Source organism: Fulmarus glacialis, unplaced genomic scaffold (assembly GCF_000690835.1).
Source record: "Fulmarus glacialis isolate BGI_N327 unplaced genomic scaffold, ASM69083v1 scaffold12473, whole genome shotgun sequence".
Classification (NCBI taxonomy): domain Eukaryota; kingdom Metazoa; phylum Chordata; class Aves; order Procellariiformes; family Procellariidae; genus Fulmarus; species Fulmarus glacialis.
The window spans coordinates 1-24,216 of record NW_009204981.1 but is presented as its reverse complement, the minus strand read 5'-3'; the positions used below and the strand labels follow the sequence as shown (position 1 = coordinate 24,216).

General features: G+C 39.4%; 1 protein-coding gene across 1 annotated transcript in view; it reads right to left on the bottom strand.

The window, feature by feature from the left end:
• RUNX1T1 (runt-related transcription factor 1; translocated to, 1 (cyclin D-related)) overlaps window positions 1-12,221 on the bottom strand; it is a 92,874-nt gene extending 80,653 nt beyond the window's left edge. Inside the window, exon 1 of the mRNA XM_009575211.1 lies at window positions 12,134-12,221. Within this exon, the coding sequence (XP_009573506.1) occupies window positions 12,134-12,221 (88 nt within the window). The remainder of the gene's footprint in view (window positions 1-12,133) is intronic.
• Window positions 12,222-24,216: the final 11,995 nt, after the last annotated feature.

Here is a 24,216-nt window from a genome sequence, read left to right as displayed (position 1 = left end):
ACCCAATAAAAGCACTCATTTAAGCAGGACTGCATTAACAAAGTGAAAAACCAAGGGCAAAATGGGTTCAAATGGAGCATTTTACTCCTAGTTGGCTTTAACAAAGCTGAATAATGCTTATTCTGACTTTTTATGTGCAAGACTTGATAAACTGAATGAGAAGGCACTCAATGATCAGTCAACGAGCATTGATGAATGGTCATTAGGAGCCCCCCAATCTCAGGGAAGGCCATTCCACAAAGTGGCACACCAGCTTGAAAGGGCGGACTCACTAATGTCCAGATTTCCCCGCTTGCTTGTTCCACTTTCACTTTCAGACCACTGGCCACCAAATGAGGCTGACATATTGGAAAATAATCTTTTATGGGCGAGTGGTAAATAAAAATGGAGGCATTAGCTGGGCTTTCAAATTCAAATCTGCTAGTTTTGTCAGCCCCCAAACGTTTTGATTTTCCACCCAGCTGGAAGCTATTAGTGTTTTCTTAAGGCATCCCACTGACAGGGCAAACCCACCTAATGTGTGAGCTGTAGAGCTGATGGGGGGGACGGGGGACGACCACTTCTGGATGCTTTCTGAACTTTATTCAGTTGATTGTCCAACCAAAGTAGAGTAAAGGCAACACCTTCAGGAGAAGCTCACTAATTTCTTGCTGCCCAGTATCTCCTATCATCTGGTGCAATAGTAGTCCACCTAGGACTGCCATGGGTACCCTCAGTGCGACTTTTTCCATGACATTGTACCTAGCCTCCCTTGTTTTTACCACAAAAAAGCTCAAGCTATTCAAGAAAGGCACTTTATAAACTTCTAATCCTTTGCTTGGAAACGGAATTAAAATATTCCAATAAGATATGTGCTTATCTGTTAGCAGTAGCTCTTAATGCATGCAACACAAAACATTTGCCAGATAACACTAAACATTTCCCTAAGCATTTCCTTATTGGCAAGGTTTTCTGGACTTCTGAAAAAAAGACAAATGGGACTCTTAAAACATACATAGCTCCATGAAACACAGACTAATTGAGATTACCTACACAAATACTCAATAGTTGAAAGCTAGAGTCACCCAGCTGGGAAGAAATATTCTTGGTTGTCCAAGAGAAACTGTTCATCATGTTATCTCTAGTACTGGATTAAATTCATTGGAGGTGAGAAAGCATTCATCTCTTTTTTCAGTTAAAAAAACATAAAAGTCATATTATTTCAATGGGATAATCAGAAATTAGTCCTCTAAAGAGGATTTCAAATCAGCTGCTAAGAAAAGGCAACCTTTTGGGTCAGACTTGGCAACCTAGATTGCCTATTGCTTTTTGATCAAAAAAGAACGAAAAAAATTCATTCTTGTTGCATGTTGCCAGAAATCCCAGTGGCATTTCAGGTGTATTTCGGTTTTTAAAACAATGAAAATATACATAAATACCTATGATAGGAGAAGAATTGTTCCACCAAAAATTAATTGGCTCAGAATGGGAGGGCCAACATATGCTTCAGGTCTTAAAGAACACATGCTCTTACAGCGTAAAATGTGCATTTTAGTTGCAACACTCAAGTGGACAAACTCACATATATGTACCTGGTTTGGTGTCTATTTCTTTCACTTGATCTGGGCTAAACCAGGTTTTGCCTTGCATTTTTTATTAAATACAGTATTTTCTATAATGTGGGTAAATTAGAATTGACTGTTAATTTCTATCATCATTCGGATTCAAAGGAAATTACCACACCATCTGAGCATAGACATCGCTGAAGCACTTTAGAAAATTTGATATTGATTTGATATTATTTCTGAAAGGACACAAGAAAATACCAAAGATGCTGTTTCACTGACAGGAGAAAGAACACATTCAGTGTGACCTGGAGAAGCCTGGGCAAGAAGATCTTAACTAGGGTCATATTTTAAGATCCAAAAAGGAGAAAAGAAGAAAAAAAAAAAAAAGGGGGAAAAAAAAAGAAAAAAAAAAAAGAAAAGAAAAAAAGAGGTTTCAAGCTATCAGTTGCTTTTTGACTTGAAGCTCAGAGTGTTTGCTCGTTTAACATGGGTAGGGAAACTCCTCCTGCTGTAGTATATTAACCCTAGTTTTGACCTCTAATCGATGTCTTTTCAATGCATAGGATTTTCATAATAAAGATAATGTGAGAGCATATTTGTGTGAAAGCGTATCTACCACTAGCCATAAATTCGAGCCTTGCATTTTTCTTTGTAACATGTCAATATTTGTGACACTAACTAAACATATTTTATTCATTTGACAAGGACTGTTACATTATATTGAAAACTTTTGTTTCAATGTCACCACCTCCCCGTTTTGACTGATGGCGAGTTAGTTTTGTTAAAACGCAAGGGGTGATAGCGTATGCTCCAGTGAACTTTCCCTCCTCTCAGCACCAGAGACAAAAACCTGCAGCTCTGCTCTGTGCTGGCAGCCATCTGGCCAGCTTTCTCTCAATGCCTGCCCCACACCACACTGCAGGCAAAATTTCAGGGCTCTAGAGCTCTGTGGAGCTATTCATGACATACCAATTTCACATTTTCTGCTTGTACGCTTGCAACAATAAATGCTAATGAGGACTATGAATGACATTTTTAAAGACAATAAAAAGGTCTCCAAATCCCTTGCATATGGAGACACTATTTTCTAAACTTCACCTTCTGTTAGGGAGCCATTACACTCTAAAGGAAAAAAATAACCTAAGGAGAACAATGAGATGATCAAAGCATAACCGAGTCCTTACGAATTCCAAAGAAAACAATGTTTGCAAAGCTAGCTTAATGACAGACAGATTTTATGCCGATGTACAGCAGTAACACTTCAGCGCAGGAACTCTCTTTTTCAACAGCACTGCTACTTCTCATCAGGGGGGCTCACAAATTGGTGGAGGGAGCCATAGCAAATCCTCGATTTCACTGATCACGTATAACCCCACAAGCCATAGATCTGGACTTTTTAATTACTAATCTCTAGATGAGTCCAAGAGTAAACTGTTATCATTAATTGATTTGGAATGCTATGCTTTCGAAGAGATTACTGTGCTGACCGAGTGTGGCCAAGAGAAATATCTAATTTTAATGTTTTCTTTCCCCAAATCTGCCTTTTGCAATGCTATTGCTACTCTAAAAAAAAAAAAAAAAAAAAAAAAGTTGCCTTCACTCTTGGTACTGTGTTTTATACTTAATTAAAGACAGCTTCCCCTTATTAGCAAGGATTAAAAACACTTTCAGGAAAATCCACCAGGTGGAGCAAATACACAGCAATACAAAACATTTATTTATGCTCTTACTGCCATTTTCAACAGGGAAAAAATGTTTTATACGGAAATATTCTTACCTCTTGACCTCCCTTCTTCACCCTTTTGTCATATATTGATCAATATGTACTTATTTACTACATTTATAATGGTACAAAAGCTTTGTTCAAAGGGGCCTCAGTACAAAGCTATTGTTGCTGATGAGATTCAATACAAATTTGCAAACCACAATAGTCATCAGATGTATAAGGAAAACCAAAGAATAATATTAGTCAATGTGTATGTATATATTCAACAATGTAAGGATAACGTCGTGCTTATAAAACAAACTGACAAGCATTCAGAAAATAAAGCTTAGTTTTACATCAGACAGCAAAATCTTTACACTGGCCTCCACTGTAACGGGCTAGAAACCATTCTGCATGCCTTGTTATGTGTTTATATACATGGTAGTGCCAGCAACATCACAGCAGTGCCATTGTACAGTATGTTGGTGTTTACTATTAATGCCTTTATTTTAGTATGACATCCGTCAACTACTGAGTCATTTAAGAGTGCAGTGAATGAGGACTGTAAATAAATATTTGAGCATATCTAGGTCAGCTAAGCATTATTTCCCCATTTAAATTATTTGCTCTCCAGAGCCAGGTGAGAAAGCCACTTCCTCATCAAATATTTTAGCTCTCCCTGATGAATGAGAAGGTCTAATGGCATAAAGGCAGGGGGGCACCTTTTTACATAACAAGAACTAAGTCCTAACAGAAAAGTGGTTATGGATGAGTTTTCTCACAGTTATAATAGGACAACCCACTGGCAGACCCTGTAATTGCTAAAATGGCAAAGCAATATTACCAAGTGAACTGCTCTAATGCAGTTCAGTGTCTGGAAACACAGCAGAATCAGTACACAGACTCATTCAACCCTTGATGATGGAAAAGCATTATCGTTTGTGAGTGACAAAGGGAAGGTACTGATTTGAGTCAAATATATCTTTTTCTTTCCATTGTTTCCTTAGTTACACCTTCCATCACGTTTTTCTCTTACTTTTCCGTTCAGTGCCCTCTGCCTTCTCTCTGCCATCACGTCTAACCCTATGTTCTTGATTCTGGGGCCACCTCCTCACCCTGCTACACACCTCCCTTCCGCAATCCACTACATGACTGTCGTGGTTTAACCCCAGCCAGCAGCTAAGCACTACGTGAGAAAATTCGTGGGTTGAGATAGACAGTTTAATAGGTAAAGCAAAAGCCGTGCATGCAAGCAAAGCAAAACAAGGAATTCATTCAGTACTTCCCATCGGCAGGCAGGTGTTCAGCCATCTCCAGGAAAGCAGAGCTCCATCATGTGTTACAGTTACTTGGGAAGACAAACACCATCACTCTGAACATTGCCCCTGTTTCTTCTTCTTCCCCCCAGCTTTATATGCTGAGCATGATGTCATATGGTATGGAATATCCCTTTGGTCAGTTGGGGTCAGCTGTCCCAGCTGTGTTCCCTCCCAACTCCTTGTGCACCCCCAGCCTCCTCGCTGGTGGGGTGGTGTGAGAAGCAGAAAAGGCCTTGACTCTGCGTAAGCCCGGCTAAGCAATGACTAAAAAGTCACTGTGCTATCAACACTGTTTTCAGCACAAACCCAAAACACAGCCCCATACTAGCTACTGTGAAAAAAATTAACTCTATCCCAGCCAAAACCAGCACAATGACTTGTCTCCGCTCCTGCTGCCTTGGACATTCATCCTCTCCTGCCTCTGCTAGCCCTGAAAGTTAGAAGTTCCAGAATTTGAAGTTGTGAATACTACCATAAAATATTACCCGCAATTAACACATAAATGAAAGCTCAACAACCAGCACTCTAACATTGAGGGACAAACACTGTGCCAGTTAGGTTTCTGCTACAAAACTGAGCCAGAATGGGATCCACTTAATGTGCAACCCGAGGAGCACACCATGCTCCCTGGAAGCACAATGTGTTGAGATAAGCTTTGTGCTTTTAGTCTGACCCAGACTAATCCCATCATGGCTAAGGAAAATTAACATACAAAATCTTTGTTTCTTTAGGAACAGGGAGGAGCCTTGACGAACACAGGCCTTTAAATATCATTTCATTTTATCTAATTGTGTTGTACTCCGCATGGTGCTTCGTTGCAGCCATTCAGAAGAGAAGCAGGAGAAGAATGCAGAGGTGATTATGAAGTGGAATTTCATACCAAGAGCAAATTACACCACTTCACACTAGGGGAACATCTGCAAAGAGCAGCAATAAGTGTTTGGGCACAATGCAAGGTGCCAGTTTTAATAAAGCCCAAACCAGCTTGGGAACCGTTATCCATGAGAACTTTCCTTGAGCAAGATTGTCACAGCAGAGGCTTGCGGAGATGCCCAAGATAAATATTTTTTCAAACAGGATGCTGATTTAAAACCATTATCTCTGAGGGATTTTTGAGTTGGCCACCATGGATTAAAGGCTATCATTTTCTGCCATTTTCAAAGAGGAGCTAGACACCCGACGAGTGGGAGGAAAGACAGTGTGGTTATTGTCGTCACCACGCATCCATGGAGAACTTTCTTTTACTATGCTGCTGGTTGAGATGGGCAATGGTTGGCTAGAGGTCATGGACAGTTCATTAGATTATGAACTCTGCAAAAAAACATAAAGGCATGTAGAACACTGGAAGGAGGGATGCAACTTACATGACTTGTAAAGGTTTAACTAACTAATAGCACTTTCATACAGACACATAACTTCCTTGATATGTACAAACCCTATAGGAACATGACACTGACCTCAATGCATAAACCATCTTTTTTTATCCTGTAGATACAAGCAATGCTTATTTAAACTATGGCTTCTTTACAGTACGACAGGATAAAGAGATTTAAAACTACATGTCTAAGTAATTCACTTTTACTTAAAGGCACCTTTACACCAGCGTAGCCTAAGGAGTTCATAATGAAAAAGGGGAGCCTGATTCTAAAGATGAAGGATTATGTACATATTTAAGAGTTTATTAGATCACGATTATTGATCTGATACACTATAACAGCTCTTTTGTTGCACCATCCCCCGCAAATCCTTCTTAGATGGAGGATTAGTGGCACAATAGATCATAATGACTCTTTTGGTCCCACTGCACTATCGTTGATTCCCAGCTGAGTATGCTCACTGAAGGCTACCTTCTCTTAATGAAGGGTCCCCAAAACTCTTACCTGGTAATGTCTGCATGCAAGAAGAAAAGTATGCCCTTAAATCTATATTACAAAATCCTAATGAAATATTATCACGGAAAATATAAGTTACTGCTCAAATGATTTTGATCTCACCTACAAAGTACCCAAAATCATCAGCACGTGAAAATGTCCTCCAAGACTACAGGCATAACTCCATGGACTGGACCGAAAGCCTTCAGCATAAAAGAAAACAAAACCATAGTTAACTTTCAGCTCTCCCTTCTCCAGTCCTACAACCACAAATATCTTTCTTGGACCAGCTTCTGCCCACAACAATAAGAGGCAATAGTCACACACTACACTCATTTTTGCTGCAAAGCCATATTAACTATGTTCCCTCCCTCTACTACTTGTACCTTGTGATTTTAAGTTCTGCCAGTACAACTATGAACAGCACTGTGCTATAAACTAGAGTATTAAAATTACCCAAATGAGAGTCACATTCTTCATTTGTCATTCAAACAAGAAGTCACACTTAATTCTTCACAAATTAAAAAAAACCCAAACAATCAAGACCTTTACCTAAATGAACATTTCAGTATCTTTCAGCGATGATCTTGAGTTTTACATCCCGACGAACACTTTCCATCTATGGGCCAAAACCTGACTGGTGCACAGAGCCCTGCCTCGTGCACCTGTACCTTCAGCCTGTTGAGTGACCTCAACAAACAGCAGCTACGAGGAGCAAGGACTATAACTGACCCTATCCCAATATTTTAAAATTGAACACCAAGCTGGACATCTAAGAAAACCACATGAATAATGGGAACGAAAGCGCTGATAGCTGCCACCACTGTTTTAACGGGCCATGCCAGAACAAACACTGGCTTGGTTTTATTCCATGGGATGAATAAAAACAATGTTGCCAAGCATGCTGAAAATGAAAAACTTAAAATACTAAGTACAATGATTATGTTAGCGATTACTACGAAAAAAATTAATATTTTCATAAGTTTATTTGCTGCATAGCACAAACTCCACCTGAAAGAATTTGCTCCTCAGAAGACTACCTCTGACAATAAAAGAGGTCAAGCAAGGGGAGAAAGAACAACAAAGTAAAAGGAAAAAGCCGCAAATTCGGAAGCGAAAGGGTTAACATGTTTTGTTTCAGTCGGTATTATACCAATGCCAGAATTACAAGGGAAAGACTAAAAAGAGCCAATTTTTTTTTATTATTATTCTTTAAAAGAAAAAAATCAGGCCTATCTGTCACAGGGTTGTCCGGGCTGGAAGAACCGGCAGGAACCTCAAATTCCTGACCAAACCCTCTTCCACACAATGCCTCCTGAATGGAAGGAACCCAGGCCCGGCAGAGATAGCCCGCTGTCAGGAACCAGCCCTGACGTTTGCGGACAGACGGGGCTGGCCTCGCAGGATGTCAGAGCAGCAAACTGCTGTTCGAGATACTGGGTTTTCACACACTCCCAGCCTGGATGTTTTGCTCTTCAGGTAATTAAACAAGGAAACGGGGCTGATGTGTACGAGTCTGACCCCTGCGCCGCGGCTCCGCGGTTCTGCATATCAACTTCCGCACCAACCGCCCGGAGCATCAACAGAGTCCTCTACTCCCGCTCTCCGCCTCTCCCGCTCCCGACACCAAGCTCTAAAACAAATCCTCCTGGAAATATCTGCTGCTGTCTAGTCCTTTTGCTTTTTTTTTTTCCCTTCTCTATTTAAGAAGGACTAAATTACTTGCTCTGTTCCACACGCCTTGCTGCTTTCTCATAAAAAGAAGGAAAAAAGGAAAGAAATGGGTACTTTGGGGTAGCTGTTCTTCAGCCAGCCAGTCAAAATGTTAAATATCTGGGGGAGGGGAGGAACAGACAGAAAGATGAGGCAAGGGATTCCCAAATTAATGCTTACTTTAAGGTCATCACTAAAAATGAAAAGTGTTTCCAATTCGTCCAACCAACTTACAGGCATTCACTTATTTAGAAATAAAATTATTCTGATTTAGGCATTATTGAGGAGTCTTTGTCTTGCAAGAGGACATAAATCATAGAACCGGGCATTAGAAAAATCGACCAGTGTTTTCTCTCTCTTTTTCCCCAAATTTAAGAAATGGGAAAAGGCAGGTGTTACCACCTACACTCAGTGAAAACCCTAGACAGGCTGCTCTATGACTGACCTAGTTTCTACGCTCTTTAAAGGCTATTTAAACAAAAATGATTTTTAAAAAAGGTAACACATTCCTACTTCTTTCCGAAAAATCCACAGAATAGAATATTGGCTGAAAAGAGAAGAGCCCAGAAGAAAGCGGAGTACAAAAGCATGCCTGCTTGTCTGTGTTCAACACAAAGAACATTAAATGAAAACAACTGGCACGCCGCCAAATTCCTATACAGGCAAAGAGATTCAAATAAATTGATTTCACGCATCACACTGACCTGGGATCAGTGAGCAGTGGTACAATACACTCGCTGCTCCATGTGGGGCAAAGCCCATTAACGTTATCAGAGCCACAGTATGTTACCAAGAAGGGGGGGAGGGGGGAAGAGAGAACCCAAACTCGGCAAACTCAGGGAAAAAAATGACTTTGAAAAAGGAACTTCAGCTTCAGCTGGAGCGCTTGGTTTCAGTTTACTAATAAATATATCATATTGTGAGAGCTCATCCTCTGCTCACCCTGAAGGTTTCAAAGATCGTATTTTCAAATTAAAATAAATACAAATGCCACACACACACTCCCCTTACATTCTACTTTCAACACAGTTGTTCTCAAACTCAGTTATTCTCTGTAAATTTCCTCCCTTCCCCATCCGCCAGCGCTTTCTATAGATTATGGGTTATTTTCTTTGTACTTCAGAAGCTGGATTCCTGCCCAGGATACTCTTACTGGCTCAGAAAGTAAACTGGAGAAATCGGCCACCGCTCTCAACTGGTCCAAATCAACCTGACCGACAGAGAAAAATGCCGTATTTGGAAGGCAGCAATAAAGAGGGCCCCGGTTCCCTTTGCAGCCTCCCAGGCACGCTCCCTCACCACGAGGCGTTCTCTCCAAACCAGCGTGTTTCGAATTTCACTTTCTTACGACGTGTGAAGTAACCCGTGTGTGCCATGGAGTCTCTTCCTGTCATCCCGGCTTTGTTTTTCATTAAGATCTCTCACACTCCAATCAAGAGCAACGCCAGCAAGCCACAGGTGTGCGCCACATGAACAGATGAAAATCTGATTGTGAGCTGTGTAATGACAATTTGCTGTCTATAATACACTCGTCCCCTTTTGCATCTGTTATGTGTTAGAAGGGGGGTTTATTATTTCAATTGTACTCTTTAAGTTACATAGGTAAGCCAACAATTGTTACAAAGATAAAAAAGGAACCCAAGAAAAGAAGACGTTGCAATAGCAAAACAAAGATGAGGATGCTTGAAAGGGATCACATAAGCATGGGCAGTCTAATGCTACAAGAGGTCACTGCTTCAAGGAGGCGATAGACTCAAACACCTTTTATTTTGCCTTTTATTCCATTTTGGTTTCAAATAGCAAGTCAAATCTTCTTGGGCACAGCAAAGTCCATATTAAGTTAAGCTATAAGAGTGTTGGCCTCATCTCTAATCACTCATCCAAATTTCAATGTGAAGCTTCTTGGCCATTTAAGACTAAAATTTTTGAATGTGTGACAAACATACATCCAGATGTAGGGACCTTATCCAGTCACCTCATTCCAAGTAAATGGCAAAATGGGAATGCCTGAAGATCTAACAATTGCTAACCACTATTGATCACTCTCTTTTATAAAGAGCTACAAAGCAGTTTTGGATTATCTTCATCACCAAGGTGAAAACTATACAATATCATTAACTCTGTAAGTTGTGTTATAGAGAGGATGTGTTTGTTTTGGTATACACTGATAGGACTGCACAGGAAAGGAAATCATTTAGTATACAGCAACTTCACAATGGTAGAGATGCGCCTGCACCCAGGTGATACAGGCAGCCTGACCCGGCCAACGGTTAACAAGACAGGTAACATATGCTGTTCCCTCCCATTTGTGAGTATTTCAGTAGTACAACCAGATCATTTGGACTTTAGAAGTGAATTTTAGTCATATTCATTCCCTCTTTCTACAAAAATGAAAAGTGTTAGAAAACATGCCCTTCTCCTAAGTTGTAGGAAATTCCCATTATCTTGCACATGCTCTGACAGCAATAAACCACAATAAGCTTCCCATTAGTATGCCAGCACTGCATGCTTCAGGCACGAAATCTCTACTTTTACATTTATTTATTTTTAAAATCCTTTATGAAGACCCATATGGCAAAAGAAACCAACGAACAACCACCTGTACCGGGTACACTTGCACTTTGAAAAATAGACTGTATCTGAAAAAAGGAGAATTAGTCAGAAGCTATACACTGTTAAATTAACAAAATAAAAATGCAAGAAGAAACCCTGCTAAGACTATTCATTCTGCCTGTGTACAGGAAGGTCCCAGAGAAACATTTACTTGTTTTAAACTAAGCTAGGAACTCGAATTAGAATGCAAATTCATTTTTAATAGGATTTAATTTTTAAAAAGTATGTTCACACTGATGCACAAGACCGCAGCCCCGGCCCCTTGCCATGATGCGATGTGCAGAGCCTCCTGCTGGCTCCCTCAGCTGTGCTCCATCTCCTTTCCACACCCCACAGACAGAGCAGCTAATTTTTAAAAAGTATGTTCACACTGATGCCTAAAGCCGCAGCCCCGGCCCCTTGCCATGATGCGATGTGCAGAGCCTCCTGCTGGCTCCCTCAGCTGTGCTCCATCTCCTTTCCAGAGAGATGCAGAGCAGCGTGGGCCGCGGAGAGGACGGCATCTCGGGTGGGGAGACAAGTGATATGATCAAGGCTTAGCTGCCTTCAAAGCTGCACAGGGCATAGCCTAGAGTACTCAGACACTGTTAATTTTGTTTTGGTATCATACTTTTATCAAAGTTACGGCATAGGCGAAATGGTCCAACATTGAGAAAGAAAGTATCAGAGGGTTGGAAAGCACTTAAAATCAGTTTAGTAGTTTCTTGCCATCTAGACACACAATTTTAGGGGAAAAAATGTAGTTACAGTAAAGACAGGAATGACAGTCATAGGTTATCTATCAGTTTAGTTCTGCCATAGCAGATGTACTTTTCCAGTACGGTAAAAAACTTTGCACACAAGAAACAGAAATATCCATTCCAAATATCATCTCAATCAAATTTACCACAGATTCCCAATGCAATGAGTTTACCAGAGGCTTCCTCTAAATTACAAACACAACCATTTTGCCAATGTGATTACAACTGTCCCTTAACCTGGTTGCAAATATTGTTCCAATTCACAGTTCAGGAAACTGAACTTCATTAGTTTCACGGCCCAGCCAAGTAATATTTACATACCAGATAAAGACCACCTATGTCATCAAAAACACAAAAAACACAGTTAAACAATATCACATATATGTATTTTTAAGCTAAGGAAGATTTTAGAAAAGTCATCACTTAGGGATTTTATTGTTATGCTGTCCTCTTTCTCAGTGATACTAAAATGAAGACACCACCTTCATTGATTTAAGCAGACTCTTTGGAGGCTAAAGGGAAAGATTTCTTTTTTAATTACAGTTTACAAGGCAAGGTACAGTCATTAAAAATAACTTCTAAAAGGTATGCACATTACAAAATCAAATATTTTTCTGTTCCTTACCTTGACAAAATTCAAAGTTCCCTTTTTTCCGGCAGTCACCTATCACTAAACTCAGTGCTCTCCAAGTGTTTCTTTTGACAGATATCATTCTCCACCAATCGCTCTGCTAATTTCCTCTTTCCTTTTCTGACTGGGACAGATATTATGTTCACCAGCCCAGAGATCAATCTTTTCTACTGACAACAACAAATGAAAGAAAGGGAAAAAAAAAAAAAAAAAAAAAAAAAGAAAGAAGAAGAAGCACATATCACAGCCAGTTTGAAGCACCACACCCCTTCATTTGCATGATAATAGCAGTCTTTTAAATAAAAAGGGAAGACAGAAACGCTATCATTCTAAATCAATTACCCACATATTCTTAGTAAATATAAGGCAGTACTTTAAAACTGTATTAATTCTTCAACAAAGGCTGTTTCATAAGTTGCTCATTTAAAATAGTTGACATATAGAGGGCAACAAAGTAAGGGCAGCCTGTATTCTACCACGAAAACACCTATTAACTAATTCTGTAAAAATGCTTGGGTTTAAATACATTCATATAATATAAAATATTACATACTTTACCTGGTTCAACAGAAGCTCTAGAGAATCATTTATTAAACAAGCATGGTCACTAAAAATAGAGACCTTGCAATTACACATCGCTATACTAATTTGGATTTGTAAGTCATTACAGCAAACACATTTAAACAAAGGGAGATCAAAAAGCTGTTGATATATTTACAAATCATCCTCCCACTTTTGAAAAGGCAATTTCCCTCCCACTCCAACACCTACAAAAACTGTTTATTTGGGTTACACAAATACTTTGTCATTCGTATGAGTCTGTATTACAGCGTTGTCAGTTTTTCCAAGACATTAATATGCTTCTCAGGGGTTTGTAATTATGTCAAGGCAGAAAGATTTTCAGAGCCAGGCACACACAGTTACGTACATGCTTCAATCTGCATCCACTATTCAGGTATTTCGGGACATAAAGTTAAGCATGCATAAGGATGTGGTTGCAGCTGCATGCATCTAACCCAGAACCCAGCCCCAACCCTCTCCTGGACTAAATCTTACTGCAAAAAAATGTATCGCCCAAGGGCATTTGCAAAAGATCACATTCGTGTTTGTGCTAGAAATTGCAATCTTTCCCACAAACAAGCACCCTTCTCAAATCAAAACAAACCTTCCCAAGTTAAAGTTAAGGTTACAGAACAAAGGAGTTCACCACTCAAAGTCCTTTCTTTCCCGTGTTCGTGGTCGGACATTCCCCCCCAGACCTGACACAAGCCAAAATTCTATTGATTTCAGTGAAAACGAGAGGCATGTAAGGACTGCAGGACTCTACCCAGGATTTGGCAACTGTGAAGCTTTCCATATGACACAACCGCCTTTGGCATTTGGAAAACAATCTCCAAAATGTGGCTAGGGCTCCCCAACTTGGGTGCTATAACTACTTTTCTAAAATGATTTTTATTTTGTATGAAATTCTCTAGTTGTCACCACGTTCTCATTTAGGCAATAAATTTACCTTTCAGTTGGGCATTATCACAAATTGTGTATTTTTCAATTGTCCAGACTTTTGCATAACACTTTACATTTCCATAAATGCATACAACATTCCCTAAATTGTTGTTATTGTTTGATCTGATTTTTATGGCCATAAACTCATGTCCCTACCAAAACTGAAAAATCCTTCACTGACCAAGTCGCTCTATTAATTTCACTGAGATCATTTAAACATTAAGTTTTCTACCGAGTGACGATAGCACAATCTGGTTGAAATATGGACTTACAGTGGAACATTAAATTAACATCGTATTTTGGATTCAGAATTACACACAGCAGCCATCTGTAAAGACGTATTCATGTTTTGATAACCTTTACTAATTTGGCCACTAGAAATAATTATGATCAAATATCTTAAATTATGTAACATATAACAATTCAGTATCTGCGTCTGCTGAATAACATACTCCTTTTTCATGGCTGGTGAAAGATTTTTAAACCTCTTACTGTAAAAAAAAAAATTTCTTACTCAAAAAAAAAAAGTACCCATCTGTCGTCCACTTTACAATAAAGACATCACTTTAACTTACTACTCTTCCTTTGTTTCAGCCCCACGTTCATTTTCTCTATATGCCACATTTTCCAAAGTGATGGATGCATTCTGCTATACTCATTCTATGCTAATCTTCTTTTTTAAATTTATTTTTGCCTCCTGAATTGTCAACTGCTGCTGTTGTTCGAATGTACATGCAAAATTGCCTAAAGTCTGAACTTCACTGAAAGTAGAATGCCTCAAACAATTTGTAGTCTTACAAGAGTGTTATAAAAAAGGATCAACATGTTGTATTACCATGGAAATTTTGAAAAACATACTTTCCCAAACAAATATTACTTTTTCTCAATGGTATGAAGTAATGAAAACCACATGTGTAAATCTGCGATCCGTGCAGTAGTTCAAGCTGCAGCTAATAGAAAATACAGAGAGTGAACTCTGCCATATAAAGGATTCTTGTTACAGAAATATAATGTGAAAACCAGATGCAGACAGAAAACCTTAATCACAGATGGGAATGTAATCACTGGCATACAGAATACTTTTTTGATCAATCTCAACCATATGAGAAATGTATTTATTTTCTAAGGAATGCAATAACTCGAGAGAGTCTTCTATTTGAATTCAGTTAACCTCATATTCACAGTGCTTTTATCTTATATGTGGAGAGAAGGGGGATATAACCTGAGCCAAGATTTTTAGAAGAGCCATTGGCCCTGGCAAATCATTCTTGTATCAGCTTATCTTTCAAGGAATTAATAGGATGTAAAGACTACAAATATCAGGATCAGCCTCAAAAGAAATCAACCATTATTGCACTTCTTAGTTACTGCCAGAAATCCCTTCATCACCTAAGCACTTCTCTGGTTAAACTTTTCCCTTAATATGTGGTTCTTCAGAAATACAATGCTAAGAGCACACTGTTGCACTGGAGTTCTGCAAAGGAGAACTGGAGTCCTACACCAAAGAATCTCCCTACTCCTTTATAAAAGCTGAAGAGTTATTGGTTCAAAACTAAGTTTACTTTGGGCTTCCTCCTAACTGCTGGAAGTCCTCGTGAATGCCCTCCACCCACACAGCTCGTGGGTGCCAGTGGGAAACAAAGGACCGCCAGCGCACGGCAGCTATCCCGTTACATCAAGTGTCTAAAAGGCGGATTGCCTCCTACCAACGACCCAGACCAAGGTAGGACCAAGATAACTCCTGCCAGTTTTCATTGCTGGTGACATTTCTGCTCAACTCTTAAGACATGGAAATACTACAGTAGTAGTAAACTCCTCATGTAAAATATGGAAATTGCCATTAAAATCTGAAAATCGGGTTCAGAATTCAGGCCATCGATACGCTACCAGCAAGACCTATGACGCTGTTACAAAGGCTCAGCATCTTCAAGCAACCACACTCCTACAGTTCATCAGCCAATTCATGTAAGAGTTACATTTGCCTAGACAAATTTTACACCCGGTGATTGAACAGGACCATTATGTTAAACTGCAATATAAAAAAAGCTTATGCTAGGAAATAAAACTTAAGAAAGAAAAAGCATTCAGAGATGACAGATCTCCAGGCTCTTGGGCACTAGCAGTGGTAGTTTACCTCCTGGCAGTCCCCGATCCCTGCTGCACCCTCCTCCTGGAGGTACCCACTCTATCGGAGGATATTGCAGCTCTTTACACAGCACCAGCTGACTGTCACAGTTCACAGCTGAGCTGTTTAAGGTAACCCAAAGTTGGCATTAATTTATTTTAATAGCATTAAATAACATAAACTGCAATGATTTGGTAGCTGTTACACTGGAAGGGACAGGGAGTGACAAAAGCCTTTGATGGGCACAGGGTAGGCAGATTCTTCCTCTCTCCTATAGAGCCTTTAAGTTCCATTACCGTCATCCCATTTTAGGTACCTGCAGTAGGAGGACACAGTCTCCTCAGTACCCTACCACAGAACTCCCAGCAATGGCTCATCACAGGTGTTCATTGGACTAATTTGGCTAAAGTTCCTGTAAATGTACTTCCTTAACTGAATGCCTGTATGCTAGATGAAATTCCAAGTCAACTACTTGCTTTTTCCCTCCTGTGTTAACAACTAGCAAACCATCTGATGAAAATACTTTGATTCTACCACTGCAACAGAAGTTTTTCAAACCATCTTGTCTCTTCTGCCTTTTAAACCTCTTCTGCCATTTAACTTTAAATTTCTAAGACTGCAGCATTGATAGATAGTGCAGAAGTCAACATTTAACACTAAAGTAATACGGGCTGGATATGCTTGTCTTATTTCTAAACAAGCATGCCTAGATTAATAATAAACTTTGGCCAGATATATATTTTAATTTGCATGTTTTTCATATAGCATCATCATCATGTGTGTAGAGTGCTAAAAATGGAGTGGAATCTTCCAGCTGTAAAACAGTTCCACGTGACAAAACAGAGAGAGATCCTGAAAACTCCTGCTTCGTGTCATGTGTGAGCGTGTGTGCCTGTGTCTCTTTTTTCCTCTCATCTAATTTCATCTGGGAGAGACTGTCCCTAGAGGACAAGAGAAGAGAGAACCAATTATATCCAGAGGTTGGTTTCTCCAAAATGAAGGCATCTGTTCCATGCCAACGACTTCCACATGGAAGAAAAACAGAACTTTGAAGGCATCTGCGTTCATGGTTGACAGTCGCAGATCTTAGGGTCTACTGTAATTGCCCAGCTGCAAACATGATTTGGTTGCTGCTGTTGTCAGCTGATCTCCTTGCACTGAAAAGAAAGGAGCTTACATAGCAAATAGCTGGATAAAAATCAGATACTCTTACTGAATACTGACACCTCTTCCCTTTTGAGGGAGGTATTTTTCCTGGTACAACAGGTTTGATAGAAGTAAATTGCAAAGTGGTTTTTAAATGAACATTTTACAAAATATTCTGCTTTAAAATGCTGTTCTTTAAATAACGTACAAGTCCAAGCACAATGTGCTCATTATTTGTTAGTATTTCAGGCTGATATTTTGTAAGAGCCATTCAGAAACCAGTATGATTCACCAGCCACATAATCCTGCAGCCCACCTTATTTAGGCAAGTAGTCTCAGTAAAACCAAGAGTACACCTGAGCAGAAGCTCAGAGTTTTCACCCAAAATGCATATGGCAGATAAATAACTCTATGATATTTATGACTCAACTCACATCACTTCCAACATGAGTGGATACTTTCCAAAAGACACTTAAAAGAAACATTACCGGTAGTTCAAAACCTGGCTTACAGCATTGGGTGCAACACTTGCAGCGAGATACTCAGCAATGCTGTGCGCCTTCACTGTTAAAAAAATCAAGCGAACAGCTAACAAGAAGCTCATCCAAAGCAGCAAGACCCTAACTGATTTTCCAAAGCACAGCACTGAGTGCCATTTAGGGATCCAAGACTACTGATGGTGCAGTTGCAACAAAGACAATTAAAACCCAACTGGCCTAGGCAGAAAATGCATTTACATTCCCCATCCTCCACTCACCAGATAAAAGCGGATCATAGTTTCCAGAAATATTTCATGCACCTCATGGGTTTTTGTAGTTTTCTTACCTAGGACTTTCATCACTAGCTTGAAAGAAAGAAGATGCCATATGTTAGGGAAATACCTTTTAATTTTTATTTTTTTTTTTAAATAGAATTCTTTGTTATTCTGCTAGATTCCAGCTGCAATCCCAAACACACTCTGGCACTCAGCCCTTCCAGCCAGGTAGCCACACAGCTTAGGAAGGACGGTAACGATTCCTACGCAGTTTCCCTTGCCTGGCACATACCTCAAATTACTATGAACGCATGAAGTAGTGAACCTGGGGGGACACAGCAGGCCTGACACTTCCTGACCACTTCTAAATTGCCTCCAGGAAGGACAAGAGTTGGGAGCAAGGACAATTAACACAGCCACCTGCTTCCTGTGACCTCCTGGGGAGCAGACATGACCACTGACAACTTGCAATGTCACTGAAGTCCTGCCCATCCTTCTCTTCCCAGAGAAACTATGGGATAATAAAAACAATAGTGGCCAATAATAGCTCTGTAAGAGGAGAAATTTAGGCCTGGACTTTAAAAAAAAAAAAAATTAACATCAAAACCTCCCATGAATTTCATGGGAAGAGGATGGGACCAATAAATCTCGGAACCTGGAAGGGAAATTATACATCGATTCATACTTTAAAACTACTGTAGCTGTTATTTACTGTAGCTGTACACTTCTCTGGAAATTTTTGGAGCAGGCAGCTGGCTTAAACACAGCTCTTGGGACACAGAAGTTGAGAATCCTCGTCCCACAGACTCAACGGGAACCTCTGAGAATATTATTACAGAATAAACAAACTTTTTTTCTCTCCTTTATATGGAATTGTTCATCAGGTAAGTCTATAATTTACAATTCAAAGAGAATTACTTACTTTAAGACCTGAGCTAGCCCACTTAAGCTTATATAAGATAATGTCATTACAACCATATCTGGATCTAAGTCTCAGAATAGTTCCAGCAAAGTATTGTTAAGATCACAGATGTGAGATGAGAGCACAGAAAGCCTGAAGGTCCAGATCCTCAGACTGGTATTTAGACAAAGAAACACCATCTTCAATAGAACCGGGCATGTGAATACCACGGAAAATCTGAGCTCCAGCACTTTAATTCAACGTTTACAAGCTCTGCTGACCCATGGAGTTGCATTAATTTATCATGGCGCACGTGAAATGCACGTAACATTCATAAACTAGCTAGGCTATTCAGTTCAGTACGATGGTTTCCTTGTTCATCTGCAGCGTGCTTTAATACAGGTTGCAGCATGCTTTTCCAGCATTAAGTGGTTTGCCAACAAGCTTTAAAAATAATAAATAGTACAGTCATGAAACAGCTTTTGCTTAATGGTTCCTAGAACTCGGTGACTTCACTCACTAAAACCCTTTCTATAACATTACTCTTAAATACTTTTAGCAATGCCACCATTAAAATAAAATAAAAAATCATCCTGGCACTACCATCCATTGATAGCACACCCGCAGGTGCCATTATCCCTAAATTTGTTGGCAGCATTCTCTGGCACCACTATGTTTTAATGGCTCTGGCAACAAACCCCACCTGGATGTCACTGAAAGCACTCCTTTGGAGCACTCTTCCCAAATATCCTTTGCAGCAGTATCATTCTGTCTCCTTTGTTGCATCCTAATCATCTCATTTTCTGGCAATAGCCTCACCCTCTCTTGCTGTCAAAGCCTGAGCTGGTCTAGGGCAGTTCTCTTCCTGAACTTGTCTAATGCATGTGTGATTCAATGTTGGGATGAATTTTCCAAGAGGATTTCAGAACAGTATCTTTGCTGCTTAGGTTGGGTGTTCACTGGCATAGCAGCTTTAAAATTCATTGTATTCCATCCTAGTAACACAATGTGACCAAACCAATGGGGAAGGAAAGCACAGGTACAAAACCCTATATAATTTGATGCAGAGATTGTTAAACCTTGGGGCTACCAGAAGGCACACAGAGATTTACTTAACATGCCACCCAGCCTGTCATGACAGCGTGAAGAACCAGCATCCTGATACTGCCGTTACAGAAGTAAACGAAACGAAACACAGAAAATGTATTCTGGAAAACAAATAGTTATGGAAAAAAGTGGAGAAGTTTTGGGGGTTGGATTGGGGTTTTTTGCCCAAGCTATTTAAAATGACACCTGGGCCACAACTGAAAGGGGCACCTCTGTGGTCATCATCAGAAGTAAAAAAATGTAGTCAGTAGGTCTCCAAATAAAAGGAATCACAAAAGCAAATGGTTAGTGGTAATGACTACTACTTATGCAAATTGTATATTAAGATCCAACAAGGCAGACATACATAAGCCTCCTAGAGCTACAAAAGTAACTACAGTCTTGTACAATTTGTAATGATCATGCAACCATCTCCCCAGATGCTCGTCCAAATTCCTGGTTTTCACTCACTGCATCAACCTCGCTTTTCATAAATAGTATCTATTTTATGATATGCCATTGCCTGCCACTGTGTGCAGACTAATTCCACTCCACTAGGTGGAGTCTTCTGTCTTTCCAGGCAGCAACCTAATTTCCGAAAGAACCGATTACCCTCCATGAACTTTGGGTATTTACTTTATATATGAGCACCACAGTCTACCTATCTTGATGGACAGAAAAGTGGCCATGAATCAAATGCCTTCTTGAAATGACTGAAGAAATCATGAACTATTCCGTGAAGATCCCACATCAGCACGTTGCAATATGGGACCATTCAGGAATACTGTTGCTGTACAGTTCTGTGCAACACAACTGGGCTTTTATGACGACTAAACTCAATAAATAATACTGAGTAAAAAAAAGTATCACTTAAAGAAGTCACCATATCATACGTGCCTAAAAACTACATACAAACAAAACCAAGTTGCTGAACTAGTTTTAAATTCTTTGTGTGTATTCAGAAATATTTTTAATATCTAGGATGCCCTTTCTTTCCAGGCATCCCAAAACGCGTTACAGAAAATGAAAGGGAGCATGAAAGGATTTCTTTCCATATTCACATTTCCATTTCACAACCACTGGAGTTAAATATGGCAACTATTCAATAAGAACAGCAAAACTGCATGCAGCATTTTTGGCAAAGAATAAGAAAAACAGAGCACTCCCATGAATGTGTTCAGAAAATTTAGATGAGAAAATCTGGATACCCTACATCCAGCTATAATCTTTCTTTTGGGGTTGGACTCCACCCCAACCCCTGCGAAAAGTCCCCAAAAAATCCCATGACCAAAGCAAAAAGCCCCTTGGTTTAAAAACTCTTCAGGCAGGCAGCATCTCCACTGACACGCTATGACAGAGCATTTGCTCGGTCTCATTGGCGAGCAGAAATCTCCACGTAGGCGCCGAGCACTAACGCGAGGCTCCTCAAGGCTCTCGCATCCCCGGGTCAGCCAAGGTAGGGCCTCCTCAGCGCAGCTTCTGCTGTTGGCAGATATCACAAGCTATTTAAGGCTACAGACATTTTGCCCCCATCGGCCGTGTTTTTTGTAATATTTACTTCTCGTACATATGTCTATAACTATGTATACGTCCCACAGAAGGTGAGGTTTAACAGGGTTAGCTTTGTTGCAGAAAAGAAGGTTTGGAGGAGAGGAAACAATTTTCATGTTTAGAAGATTTGAATCTAGTGACTGTCACGGGATGTAAACACTCTTCTGGGGAGGGAGGCTTTTTGTTATGTTTCAGGAGTGCACAGAGTTTTGGATAAAATCTGTATAAATAATCATCCCTCTGTCATTCAACATAAATTTATGCACATGTGTGCACACAGTTATGTTTGGGAATACAAACTATAAAGTAGACATGCCACAGACTTCTAGACAACCTACCACAAGCACGGATCTCGCACAAAATCCATTCTATATTTAAATTTCAGTTTATTGAATTTTAATTATTTCTGACCTGTAGATCACTTTGAGGAAAATCCCCCAAGGTCAAAAGCTTACAAATCCAATTGCAAAACCAAACAGAAGCATCAGCAAGGCCCTCTCCCATGCAGACACCTGCCAAAAAACTGAGTTCCTGACTACTAGAATAGAATCCAGCAGCTAAAACCTATGCTAATATTAAAACCAGGTAATTCTCTATGTTGAAATAAAGAAGTAAAAGCTCTCATTTTATTCTGCATGTTTACTCATGTTGTACACACAGGGTTCTATAGATGTAACAGCGAATTATCACTTCTTTATTTAGATCCTTATTTATAAAATTAACAACACATACCCTTTTCATTAATTAAAAAGCAATAATGTTATTTTCTCTGGAGATGCCTCTGATAGAAAAATTATGCTCTACCAATGCTGTGCTTTCCAGGTTCGTAAAACTCATTTGGGTTAGCAGCTCCACAGCAGCGAATATTTTTGTATATATGCATTCGAGCCTGATTTAATCACTTCATTTAACCATGGAAAAAGTTACTCCAAAAGCCCCATTAACTAAAGTGTCCTTGATAAGACCAAACTTATGAATGAAACAAGCACAAGAATGTTCTGTCATACTCTGAACATCCTTTACTTTGCACAAGGTCCTCAGTAGTAGGTAAAGCTGTATTGTTGCAATGGGGAAGCAGTCACTTGTCATTTTAAGATACAATCATAGTTTATTAATAAAATTGTTTTAAATGTATGGGTTAAATCCTTTTACCAATATAGTGACATTCAGCTATCCAGTGCCATTTTTACAGTCCAAATAGATATGGTCCTAATTGCATAATGCCATTTTATCTACTGAAGATAAAAGTGCCGATAAACAAAAATGCACATTAGGCAGGAGATTTTTCAGAATAGATTTTTTTTTAAATAACCCACTTGCATTAACAAAAGATTGCAATGGCTTCCAAATTATAGGGTGTTATTTTTAGGGGAAGTAGTTCAATATTCATATTGGAGCAGATGTAGCAGTTTAACAAAACAGCTCTTCAAATCCTGCACAAATTGAAAACAGGAAAACTGATTGCATTTTCTCTTATCACTTTCCTTTTCTGAATTGACACTTTTGGCCTTCTGAAAATTTACACATGGCTTTCATCTCAACAGCACCTGCTGATCAAACAGAAACCTAGCATTTTCATGAAAATGGTATAAAGGACTAGTTTTCTTTTTACCATCTTAAAGGGCATCAGCAGTCCACTTGATGGCAACAATTGCTGAGTAGATGGCACACTCAGAATACATTTTATATTTTCATTACACTTACTTTTAAAAATGAGTTAAATCACTAGCGGCTCTTTTATATTAGCTCTTTGTCTGCCCTAAATTAATTTCAATCTCTATCTCTGCCTAACCCTGATGGGTTTCATTCTACAGTCAGCTAGATTTTAAAGAACATCTGAAAGCCTTTGAAATAATAAGACACGTTGTATGTTCTGCAGCCACTGCGTCTTCTCTATATATGCATTTATATGCAATCATATAAATTAATATATACAGTTATGCATACACATGGACATATTGCACAGACATTTCTTTTTACAGTGCTTATACTAAGGAAAAAATGTGTATATATATCATTCTGCTGTAGTCTCACTGCATTGAATTCCCTGAGCATTGTCAATAGAGCGTGTTGAGGGGGGAGAAACCCAAAGTGAATTTATTTATTTTAAAGTTGTTCTTTGTTTCCTTTGCAACCTTCAGACTGGGAGAAGGTTTAGCAGGTGCTCTGGAACTTGAGCATCAAGACCGGGTTGAGATGCTGCCATTGGCCAAGATGGCAAGCATGCAAACAGCACAATCCTTGGGCTCTTGCAGAAGTTTAAGATATCAAGTCATGTATATAAAATATGAAACATAAGTACCTTGTTATCCTGTCTGCTTCTGAGCCTGTAAACTATGAAGCGCAGCAGCAGGTAACAAGGACCATCTTCCCTTGTACATAATTTTAGGTGTAATTAAAGATACTCCTGAAACCTGCTATGTGTCAGCTTCTTAACTGATGGAGCCCTAACCCCTCTGAAGTACTCTGCTGCCATCCATTACCATTCTGCTTCAGTGATAAGGTAACCTGAAGGCAGAGATGACATACAGTAATATATGTGCCACTCCAGACAGTTGGTTCGTGAATTTCAGTGTTTCATCATGCTCACTGAGGCAATCGCAAACCTGAAATGTCAATATGTTCAGTCAATGGAAGTAAAATAATGGGGCTCTATTGTCTTACCCTATCGATCCACTGCTGTCAACAAGAATACATGCCCCCCTGGCTTTAAACAAATTTTAATTAGGCTTTTAGTTACCAGATCATATCTATATATCTATCTGTGCAAACACTTGACAAAGTGAAACGGCAATATAAATATTTCAAACTTTTAAATATATTTTAAAGGTAATTGTTTAATGTTGCTTTATGAAATGATGGCAGAGAAAGCCGTTTGCTAAGGCAGCGTGTGCACACACTTAGCGTGCAAGTCATCTTAATCCGGCGAGAACTGAAAAAATCACCATCAAAAGTCCAAAACAACAAAAAAAAAGCCCACCAAAAAAAAAAAGGTCACTCTTCCTAAAACC